General features: G+C 34.3%; 1 protein-coding gene across 1 annotated transcript; it reads right to left on the bottom strand.

Annotated features, from left to right (window-relative positions):
* Positions 1-1,664: 1,664 nt before the first annotated feature.
* On the bottom strand, positions 1,665-10,208 carry LOC132269608 (vacuolar protein sorting-associated protein 24 homolog 1-like). Its single transcript, XM_059770866.1, has 6 exons — positions 9,669-10,208; positions 9,423-9,499; positions 8,547-8,649; positions 2,718-2,839; positions 2,078-2,269; positions 1,665-1,971 (listed from the first exon to the last, which is right to left on the bottom strand). The coding sequence occupies exons 1-6, from the start codon at positions 9,778-9,780 to the stop codon at positions 1,891-1,893; spliced, it is 687 nt and encodes a 228-aa protein (XP_059626849.1). The 5' UTR covers positions 9,781-10,208; the 3' UTR covers positions 1,665-1,890.
* Between the last annotated feature and the right edge of the window lie 2,408 nt (positions 10,209-12,616).

A 12,616-nucleotide genomic window follows, 5' to 3' on the forward strand; every position in this document is an offset into this window, starting at 1 on the left:
TACGGATGGGGTCTATTTCTTTTGAGAATCCGCCCTTTCTTCTTTTTCTGAAACTGGCCAAAAACTTGCTCAAAAACCGCAGCTCCAGCCTTTCGTCGCAAGTCTGAGCTAGGCCCGGCTCCCTGCCCGTTTCGTCCTACAGTATTTCTGGGCAGGTGTTTATGGCATTGCCACCACTGCCGCCTTTCAACACCACCACCTACACTACTGCCTTTCTACCATCCACTACCGTCACTGCCACCATTTATTTTTAAAAAATTATTAGAGAATATCATTTTGTTAATTTAATTTAATTTATTTGTTATTAAGAGGATATTTTGAAGAATTCAATTAGAAGGTCTAACCAAACATTAGAAGGGTTATTATCATTCCATTTCTACACATTTCATATTTACAACCAAACAATAGAATGAGAATGACCATTCAATTCCATTCCCACTTGCATTCCATTCTTGCACACCAAACGTAGCATTAGTGTTTGCTAAGTACTCATAATTATTGATAAATAAAAATCTCTCTCTCCTTTCAAAACTTCGAAAGGAATTATATTATTTTCCTTTCTCAAAAAGTCCAAATTCTAAGAAATCTTAAAGCATAAATTAGGCTAATCAACTCCTTTTCAGTTTTAAAAATCACACATCCACATCTAGCCACGAGTAAGATGATGTTTAATCAAATGAAAAATTTTAAAAGCTGATTTTTAAGTGCTAAAGTTCTTAGTAATAATTGTAATAGAGATTATTATTATTAAGCTTTTTTTTAATTTCTTTTTTTCATGATTCAGTGGTGAATGAAGTTAACATTTTAATCTTATTATTATTTATTATTATTTTTTTTTATCCTAGAAAGAAACTCATTGTCCCTGCAAGGACTTAAATCGTCCACCTTCTACCTAAGATGAGGAAATACCACATCGTGAATGGAATGTATGGTATAGCACAAAACGATCTTTTATTCCTACCGAACCAAAAATTGATTCATAATCCATCCAATCAAGGTATAGTTTTTTTTTTTTTTTTTTGTATAGGTGAAGGATAATATTACTCCTTTTAACATTTTTTGTTTCCCTGTAGAGAGAGAGAAACACAGCTTGGAATGTACTAGGCACAAAGGAAGACAACAGTAAACCTAGTTAAGAATTGTTAGTAGTAAGGTCATACTAATGATTTGTTGGTGAAATCAACATGCCTGGATGATAGAGCTCCATGATTCAAAAAATGAGATGAGAATAAAGAACCAAGAGATTCTCTTCCAAGGAAATCATAATAATAATAATAAAAAAAAAAAAAAAAAATTCCCAGACAGCTAAAATTCACTTGTGAGTTGTGTGGCCACACATAAATATATGTAAAACAGACACAAAAAGGAAATGTAAACAAGAAGTTACTGAACTGAAATTTACGCTCGTGCCAATCATCAAATGGTCGTGGAAGGTATGTATAAGCAAAGCATCATATGCTTGGACTCACTATCAACCAAATACATGACAAGTAGGTCAGGTGGTTCAAAGCACACAATTAAGTCACAGTGTCACCTTTAAAAGAAAATTTCATCTCCTAAATGGATTTTATGGACCAGCTAATTCCTGCTTCGGTTAATAGGAAAAAAGAAAAGGGATGTTCAATATGTAAAGGGTAATTCATATCGTAGGAATAATTAAAGAGTGGACCAATAAACGACGCACTGTATTTGCATAGATAACAATCGACTTAATACATTCAAAATAAAGGAGACATTTGTATAATACAGATTTATATCCTTCAGGCGCTTCTTAACAGGTAAATTAGGCATTACCTGCTACAATCTCAAAATGAACAAGAGGCCTTGTGCATGTAAATGTAGTCACCTTTTCCATTTGATGCCATGGGAAGATGTTAAAAGAGGCTCAAATTATGACCTAACTTTGGCAAGGCGGGCCCTTATTTCTTCTAATTCTTCCTCATCATCAGCACCTTCGGCTATAGCTTCTTCCTACAAAATTTATAAATAATATATGATATGTAGCTTCCTCCAAGAGAATCAAAACTGTGAGAAGCCAAAATGGACACACATTCAATGGCAGATGGGTTGCTCATACCTCCACATCTTCTGATGCCCGGGCAGGTTGCTTTAATTTCTCCTTCCTGGCTGCTTCCGGAAGCTGAGCAGCAGTCTCACCAGCTAGTGCAGTCAAGACCTTCTCAATTTCTTCTTCAGTCTCCTCTTCAATATCCTCTGAATCCAATGCAGAGTCAACAGCATCATTTACAATCTCCTCAATTACCCCTGCCTAAATATTAGACACAAGACTCAAATTATTTTCATGCTCAGAAGTTAATAAAGAAAGTCACTCCTAACTGTGCTTTGTACTCGTATCCCCTAACATAATTTACACACCATTTTTTAATCGGATTTAAGTATCGAATACTGCTGGGTTTTCCCATAGCTCAACTTTTGCCTAGATTATTGTGTTTCATACTCTCACCATGATTATGCAGATTCTCTTATTGAACTCTTAACAATGGACATAAAGATTCTTTTCTAGCTAAATTCCACTCCATCTTGCACTCCAATGACAAAATTACCCTCAAAAGTAAAAATAAGAGTATTTTTTGGAATAAATGTGCAGTGTGATAATACTTTTTAAGAACAATTGTGTACAAAAACAAGTACAATGCAAGAGTGAAGCCAGAGTATCGTTTCCCTTAAAAAAACTCAAAATAAATAAATAAAGATACCTTTGTCATTTCTTTGTTGAATTCTTGCATAGTGGCAGCCACTTCTGGAGCTTTCATGAGGTTATTAACGAGCTTCATTACTTCAGCACTCTTGGATATATGACCCACTGTACGGGCAATTGCTGCAAAATCAACCAAAGATTTTAATAATAAAAGAGCTCATGTAAGTTCAAAAAGAGTAAATCTTCAATGATTTCAAGCGGTTTAACCAAACACCCAATCTAAAAAGTTGAATAAATGGATAAAATAGACGGCAAACAGTAAGAATATTGATCACTTGCTTCTCATTAATTAGTTCAAATGGTTAAAACTGCAAACATTACTTATCACATTACATGGTTGAAATCATAACCATCACATCATAGTATCATACACGCCATTGAAAATTCAAATCAGTGACTCATTCTTGTGCAATTATTATCATATGAATGTAAAAATGAAGGGCCCATTTACTAACAGGAAGTAATTCCTGCTTATTGCTGTCAACTCTATAAAAAAAAAAAGAATAAAATAAAAAAATTAAAAATAAAAAAGAGTAAAATGTTCAATAAAAATAATGATGTTTTCTCTTTTTAGAAATCAGAATTACTTTTAATGAAGAAAGTGAAAGTGACATTTTGATGCTTTCCATACTTCTGACAAGTATTGTCTGCATTGTTACCATACGGGACACTGTTCATGCCAAATTACATAAATTGCCCTGTTGTTTAATAAGTCTTCTCCCTTGGCTCACTACTCTATCTCATCCCTTGAACCCACTGGCGACAGACGACTTCGAAGGACACGACCACTAATGATTTGGCAACAACATCACTCTCTCTCCATCTCCATTCTTGCAATGTCCGGACTCATTCTTCTCTCTACTCGTATTCATCTCACTATTGCTCTCAACCACCAGCGACCAACACACCACTGGAGGCTTGAAAAATCATAGCGCGAGCCCTTCATGTTTCATGGTTGTTCTTCAAGGCTTCTTATTTTGAACATGGATGGAGAGTATGAAGAGAGTCTCCGGGTTTATCTTTGGATGAGAAATTGGGGTTGGGACTAATGGGTTTACTTTCACTTTGATTGTAAGGGCTTGTGCTATGATGGCAGAATCTGAAATCTGCAGATATGTTCATACTCATGTTTTGCAGATGGAATTTGAACATCATCTACAAGACTACAACTGATGGGCATGTATAGGAAGCTCAGAGTCGGACAAATGGACGATGCGCATCAGCTGTTTGATAGAAAGATTGTTAGAACTTAGAAGCTTGGGTAGCTTGTGGTTTGTTCAATTAGTCTTCCCCTTATTTATGTTCTTACAATCCCCTTCTTTCGTTAATGAAGTTTTCTGTACAGGAATTGTAGGCCTGGTGCTGACACAAAGGCCAATGTTTGATGTTGTGTGTATATATATATATATATATATTCCATTCTTTTATGTAGCTACTGCGAATAGGATACATGACATGAATATGAATCTTGGAATTAATTTTTGTTATTCGTGAAATAACCCCCAGTTGCTTAATGAAAATAAAATAAAAAATAACCCCCAGTTCTCTGTTCTATTAATTGGGATGTGAATTGGATTAGGAGCCCTTAGTTTCTACTTTGGTCTCAGACTCTCAGTACAACCATAAAAGAAAAGTTGGAAATACCGCTTTCATAAATGTCACTGGTGCTCCGAGATGTTCGTGTAATTGAATAATGAGGTATTTGTTAGCAATTTCAACCTATTTTTATAAGGTTTATTTAGTGAAATTCCAATTTCTAACAAATAGAATGCAAGTATTTTAAGACTCTAATTGCAACTTAGAAGTTTTAAGTATTATTCCCAATTCAAGAAACAAAAGCTAAAACACAATTTATTACACGCAGTTTCTGTGTTTTGTTTCCAAATTTCTTAAAACAGTGAGCATTATTAAACCTGATTTTACTCTCTCTTTTTTTCCTAGTTAACCTGATTTTACTTTCTATTTCAGCTTCAAGAAAATAAAATCATGATTTTGCTTTTGGACAAAGCAGAAGTAGGAATTACTTGCCGTTAGCAAATAGGCCCAAGATAAACCTGCTATACTCATTTCTCTACATCTTCACAAAACATGTGAACAAAATTAAATTAGGAAAACTGGTATAAGGGAGGTTGAGCCCTGGAAAGGGCATTTGTGCAGGTGTTCGTGTTTATTTGAACTTCTGCCAAAAACAAAAACAAAAATCAAAAATCAAAAACAAAAAACTAGCATGGAACTCATGACTTTACCATGGATGCAGATATCAGCTGACCATCAAACCCAAGAAATAGGAGTTAGAATATTTATGTCCTCTTTTTAGTTTTTGTTAGAATGTTTATATATATATATATATATATATATATATATATGTTGGGTCATTATGTTATTACATATAGTTGATAGGGCCCTTGTGTTATAAGTAAGACTAGTACCCTTTATATAAGCCTACATAGGCTTATTAGGTTGTGTGTTGAAATACAAGAAATATATGTCTCTCTCTCTCTCTCTCTCTCTCTCTCTCATGATTTTGAACATGGTATCAGAGCACTGAAGAGATTTAGTAAGCTTACTGATAGACATTAAATTAAAGGGAAACCGAGGAACATATAAAACAGACGAGAGAGACAAGGAATCACTAAGTTGAGTTGTCCCCAAACCTGAAACCTTGGATGAACCATTGGCAAGAGTAACACTTTGAGAAGGAGATACAGAATTAAAACCAGATAGGAGAGAAGAACATCCAGTCATATGATCGGATGCTCCAGTGTCTATCCTTATCGCCATCCTTCTCATGTTTTTCCTCTCAGTTATCTACTACATTTGTTCCTAAGACTGTGCAAGATGCTTTGTCTGATTTGGGCTGGAGGAAAGCCATGCAAGATGAAATGGATGCTTTACATCAGAATGGCACGTGGAATCTTGTTCCATTACCTCCAGGTGCCAAACCTGTTGGTTGTCGCTGGGGATATACTGTGAAGTATCTTCCAGATGGGTCCGTTGAGCGTTTAAAAGCACGTCTTGTTGCCAAAGGTTATACTCAGACTTATGGTATTGACTATGATGAGACGTTTGCCCCCGTTGCTAAGATTTCTTCTATTCGTGTTTTGATTTCTCTTACTGCTAATAGACATTGGCCATTGTTTCAGTTAGAAAAATGCCTTTTTGCATGGTGACTTAGCAGAAGAGGTTTATATGGAGCAACCACCTGGGTTTGTTGCTCAGGGGGAGTATCTTCACGCTGTTTGTCACCTTAAAAAGATCCTGTATGGATTGAAACAATCTCCACGGGCTTGGTTTGGAAAATTCTCTGAGGCGGCATTAAAATTTGATCTTAACGGATGTCGGACCGACCATTCGGTATTTCACCAGCGCACTAAAGCTGGCTTCATATTTCTTGTGGTGTATGTAGATGATATTGTGATCACAGGTGATGATTCTGAAGGCTTTGCTAAGTTGAAGTTGTTTCTGCAACATCAATTTCACACTAAAGACTTGGGTAAACTTAGGTATTTCTAGAGTATTGAAGTTGCTAGATCCAAGACGGATATAAGTTTATCCCAATGAAAATATGTGTTGGACTTATTAGAAGAAACAGGTATGTTGGGTGGTCGTCCGATTGATGCTCCTATGGATTCAAATACAAAACTTGTGTCTGATGAAGGTGATCTATTTTATGACCCGAGCAGATTTCATTGCCTTGTTGGGAAATTAATTTATCTCACTATCACTCGACCTGATATTTCATATGCAATTAGTGTTGTAAGTCAGTTCATGGGAGCCCCTAGAATGCCACATTGGATTGCTGTTCTTCGGATTATCCGATATCTCAAGCAAGCTCCAAGTTTTGGGTTACTATATAAATCAAATGGTCATCTCAGGGTGGAAGGTTTTACAGATGCCGACTGGGCTGGTTCTCCTTCAGATAGGAGATCTACTACAGGCTACTGCACATTTGTAGGAGAAAATCTTGTTACATGGCGAAGTAAAAAGCAAACAGTGGTAGCTCGATCTAGTGCTGAAGCTAAGTATAGAGCAATGGCCCATACCACTAGTGAGTTGACATGGATACAACATTTTCTAAAAGAACTTGAGTTGACAGTTGAAGCTCCTACTCCATTGTTCTGTGATAATCAAGCAGCAGTTCACATTGCATCAAATCATGTGTTTCATGAGAGGACCAAACATATTAAAGTTGATTGTCATTTCATTTGAGAAAAAATATTATGTGGGAACATCTCTCCTCCATTCGTGAAGTCTGAAGATCAATTAGCTGATATGTTTACCAAAGCATTGGGTCATAACCGGTTAAGAACTATCTGTTCCAAGCTGGGATTATTTGGTATATATTCTCCAGCTTGAGGGGCAGTGTAAGAATGTTTATATATATATATGTGTGTGTGTGTGTGTGTGTGTGTGTGTGTGTGTGTGTTAGGTCAATATGTTATTACATATAGTTGATAGGGCCCTTGTGTTATTAAGTAAGACTTGTACCCTTTATATAAGCCTACATAGGCTTATTAGGTTGTGTGTTGAAATACAAGAAATATATGTCTCTCTCTCTCTCTCATGATTTTGAACAGTTTTAAACTTTGAAGAAATTTGATTATAAGGGTTGCATAAGAATTTACACCAAGAAAACATTTAACACTACAATCTAAGTCCTTAACTTTTCTATTTAGCGATTTACTATTAAATGACCCAAGCCAATCTAACTAGAGTCCTGATTGTTTCATTTGCTTTAGGTGAACTTAGATCAAACTCCTTTAGGTTGAAAGAAACTAATCACATTTAAATTAGGCGAAGCACTAGATGTCTGGATATCTTTCCAACAATGCAACTGCAGATTTCTGGACACATAGAATTGTCTATAAAAATGATTTTTGAAGGAGAATAAAAAGCCTTTCGTTAATCTTAGAAACAATCATGCATACAGTATATTTTTGAGTGAAGTAGAAAAAACTGGATATGACCAGATATGTTAGACAAGGAATAGCAGTGGCAACTAGACAGATCAATTTGAAAATGACTGTGGTCCCTTTAATAATGCTTCCAATTTTAATTAATAAAGACGACGCATCATAGACATTATCTAGTCTACGGAGAATCCATTATATATTAGCACCCAAGCAGGGGTGGAGCTAGGGGTGGACCAGCAGGGGCCATGGCCCCCAAAAACTTTCTTTAAAATTTCATTATACCCCCTAAATATTAATTACTTTGTAGGTATTGCCCCTAAAATTCATTAAAATTTTCAATTGGCCCCCCAATTTTTTTCAAAACACTAGTATATTGACCCAAAATAGAGAATTTGAAAATAATTTTAGTCTGTGTCTCCTTGAAATTTAGTAAATTTACAACTTCGACTCTTTTAACTATATTTTTAAAAGCTCAAATTTAAGAATTTTTACAATTGACATATAAAGTTTTCTAACTTTAATTACATAGTTCATAGTTCAAAGTTGCCCCCCCCAACCCATTGATGTAGAATGATCAGTTGGTCCCAGTTATGTAGTATGGGTGGCTATTTCCTACCTCAACTTGATCAAACAAGGCAACAAACCGAATTTTCTTACCATGCTTACACCAATTTTGTTGCCTTTATACAATTGCTATAATACTAAATATAAAAGATAATTAATTGCTTTATCGATGGGCAGCAGGTGAATGCATTGTCTCAGTACCAAATAGTACACTACAAGATGGTAAACACATGGAACACTTATTCAAAAGATGCTTTAGATTGGTGATGAGATGTGCACACACATAAGTAAACAAAAAGTTTAGATTTGGAAAAAAGAGTAAAAAAATTTAGATTTGCAAAGTATCATACCAACACTCTCCCCAAGGTGCATTGATATTGAATTTAGTTGTGCCTTGTTTTCATATAGACGGTTCACAGTCTGTCTAGATCTCACAATTTCCTTGGCAAGTGCCTGAAAGAAATTTTACAAGAAAAATGTTAAATAAAACCTACAAAAAACAGAAGTTTGAAAATAATATTTAATTATTTATTGGTTGTATACTACCTGCATGTCACAAGCTGAAAGAACCCCCCAAATTTAGTATCACAGGCCGTGTGATATAGTCATAAGAAAATCAAGAAGAAGCAAATCTACTGAAGGAATAAATCACAATTACGATTTCAAGACGAAGTTCACTTAGACCTCTCCAAATCAAGATTTAGTTTGAGTTTTCTGTTACGCTTCTCCAAGTTAATAAACCACTGGATTTTTATTCTATACACCCATAGGGTAAACTTGATTATTTTTGCATTAAATATTCTTGTTTTCATGAATGTCGAAAACATGGACAAGAATGTGGTTTGGTATGTGTTTCCAGTTATATTTTCGTTTTTCTTTTAATAATTATTTTTACAAACCTTTATTAGATTATGACTCAAAAGTGAACCCAGAAAAGTTGTATTCGATTTGAATCAATGTACAAGAGGTTAACATTAAAAGTATTTTACTAATTGAGAAGACTAATGGAAATGTCTAGAGTGAAGAATAAAGATCTAGTCATATGTATTTATAGATTTAGGGAAAGCCTATGACATACTAACTAAAGATATCACATAGTTGGTTAGCTTTGTAACATAACTACAGCATTTCACCATATCTTTATAGTTCTAAATTATAATACATATGATATTAACCAAAAAAAAAAACTAATGTAATGGTGATGAATGGGTGAATAGCATAAGAACCTTGGCAGAGCCCATGTCATTTCTCTTGGCAGCCTCTCTAATTGCTTTCTGTACACTCTTCTCCTCTCTCTGTATATCTGAATTTTAAAAACCATATAAAAAATTATATAAAAAAAAAAAAAAAGAAGAAGATCAGGATCTATAACATAAAAACAATGCAGTTGCGATACTTTTTGATTTGTGTGTGTGTGTGTGTATAAAGATAGGGTAAAAATGTAAGAGAAAAAGCATTTGAGGGAAATTTGCCTCGGATTTGGCGTTCGATGTTGCGGCACTCCTGGCGGAGACGACGCTGCCAGTCTCTGAGTTGCTGCTGTGGGTTCGCTTTGGGCTTCAAGATGTTCATCACTTTCTCCATCTCTTTCTCTCTAAACTCCTCAAAAAGATGAACAAAATCAGATTGACGAAGAGAGATGAATCGGAGTAGATGATCAGAAATCGAATAAAGAGATTCGATCGAATCTTTGTGTAGCGTGATCGCTACTCCGCAATTTGATGAACGGATGGTTAAATTCAAAACCCCCTTTTGGTGGAAATTAATGCTCTAAACAGATGAACAAAATCAGATTTGAAGAAGATGAATCGGAGTTGATGATCAGAAACCGACTAAAACGATTGGATCGGATCTTTGTGTGGCGTGTTCTTTCCTCCAGTGATTTGATTAATTGAAGTTGGATTTCAAAAACCCAAATTAATGAGATTTTTTTTTTTCTTTTACTTTACAAACTTTTTCTACTGTGCAAAAGGAAGGGGTCGATGTGGTGCGTGCGGACTAGTCTGCATGAGCCAATATGACGCGGGATTGGAAGTTTCTTTGATATACTACGTATATAATATTATTTATTAAAAAAAGTTACATTTAATAATTTTAATTTTTCCTAAATTCTTGATCAAAAGTGATTGGAAGAAGATTAATATAATTTACTCTATTATTTTTTTATATAAGAAAATGACAATTACTATTTTACAAATTTTTGTTAATAAATCACGGAATGAAAACGCTAAGGAAGATTAATATAATTTTCCCTATTCTCTTTTTCAAGGGTAATGAGTTTCTCAGCAAACAAAGGTGTAACTGAGCCCACGTGGGGATGCCAAAGTAATAGATACTAAATAATCTAACTTCGTGCTTAATTTGAACAAGCTAAGATAGTAAAGGTACAATTGATTTGTAATTCTAAAAACAATTCTCAAAAATTGAGAACAGAAAATAGTTTTTACATAATAACAATAAAAGACAGTTATTTGAAAATAGCATTTTTATAAATGAGTTTTTAAAAAACTGAACCAAATAGAATTTTTTTTTTTGCAATTTTTTATTTTCAATAAGGCCTTATGCCTTACTTGGTTTGTAACTCTCGTAACAGTTTTATATTATCAGTAAATAAAAAATAGAAAACTGTACAAAAACTTCGGCTTAGTTCAGTTTTTGAAAGCTCAATTATAAAAAAATCTGTTTTCAGATAATTGTCTTTTATTATTCTATGAAAACTGTTTTATTTTATTTGAATTCTTAAGAACGGTTTTTATAGTTACAAATCAAGCAAACCTTAATTTTTTTCATAATTTAAATTAGAATTTAATGGCATCTTTGGAGATTTTTTTTTGGTGAATCAAAGGGCATCATTGGTATTTCAAGCGCGCACCAACTAACAATATACAATTTTGTATGAAATTTATATAGTTCATGAACTTGATTGACTAAAATATGTGTGACATGAATTTAGGCTAAAGTGGCGGAGAGAAACTCAAAAACAATAGTGGAATATTTGTTTCATTATTTCCAAAATAGTTTTCAGAGTATTAAATACATTTTTTTTTCTTATGAAATGAAGTTTTTTTTTAATATCTAATTAATTGTATTTTGGGCCAACACTATAATAAAGTGACTAAACTAAACTCAAAGATTGAGCCTTGCAAAATCTGAAAAATTGTGGATCCCAATCCAAATAGAAGACCTGAAAAGACGCAATGTGGGCATTCCCCAGGAAAACAGCAAAAGCCCAAAGGCTAAACTCACATCAAGGAAATCAGGGCTGAAAAAAACCCCAGAAAAGGCCCAAAAGGGTTAGGACCAGAAAAGAACCTAGGCCTATCAAGGGCCCAATCCCTTACAGGTTTTGGTCAAAAGTGAAGCTTTTTTCATTAAACTAACCCCAGAGGCAAAACTACGCAAGCAGTACATGCACAGTACGAATTTATTACACTATGACTCAGCTTATTGCATTACAGAGAGTAAAAGATTTTTAGCGATTTCAAAAAAAGTTTGATGAGTTAAAAATTAAATAAAGACCTGATCTTCTCCTTCACGCACAGATGTAGTACAACATTGGATTCCCATCTCCCTAAAAATTACAGTATACTAGTATAACTAAGCTAATAAAAATGTCAGTGGAATTTAATTCCATTTATTACCTACCTGCACCCTATTTAGTACATCACTACTTGTCTACGGGCCTTGTTCATCAATTTATTTCAACTACAACTTCCTTAAAGAGACTACCTTTCTTAATTATTTAATCATAACCACGAATTATTTTCCTCTTTCAAATTAATTATTTCCTTCTTTTTTTTCTTTTCTGGATTTGGTAAATATTTCACACACACATTTCACAAAATTACCTTTTTGAATTCAAACTTGCCTACGAAAGTTGTAGTTGAAATAAATTTTAGAATCAGAATCGGAGCACGGGTCTGGTTCAATTTGGTTCCACGATTTTTTTGTGCACCCTTAGTATATGCTACTATAGGTAACAAGATAATCCTAACATCTAATCTCTATGCCCTCCTTTACAATGCAGATTAATGAACATAATTACTGATAGGGAAAAATAACCCTAGCCTATCTTGACTTAACGAAAAAGGGAATTAAATATTGACCGGCCACCAGATTTCTCCAACTCTCAGACGATAATATCTCGTTATTAAGGATAACCATTCTATTAGATAAGAATGATGACAAATCGTATCTAGGATAGGATTTGTCATTGGGTAAGTTCAAATCTTATCAAGGATAGGATTTCCACGAGGTAGGCTCCATGGGCTAAGGACGATGAAATTCCCTTATCAAGAATAAGGGAAGTGACTATAAATACAAAGACGATTCGGGAATAAGGTACACACAAAAAAACTCCTACTAAGCGAATTACGATTAAAATTCTCTATCGAGAATCCTTACTAACTTGATCGTCGGA

The sequence above is a fragment of the Cornus florida genome, unplaced genomic scaffold, assembly GCF_030987335.1.
Source record: "Cornus florida cultivar Cherokee Brave unplaced genomic scaffold, ASM3098733v1 CherokeeBrave_3.0.0_Hap2_Chr08, whole genome shotgun sequence".
Lineage (NCBI taxonomy): Eukaryota > Viridiplantae > Streptophyta > Magnoliopsida > Cornales > Cornaceae > Cornus > Cornus florida.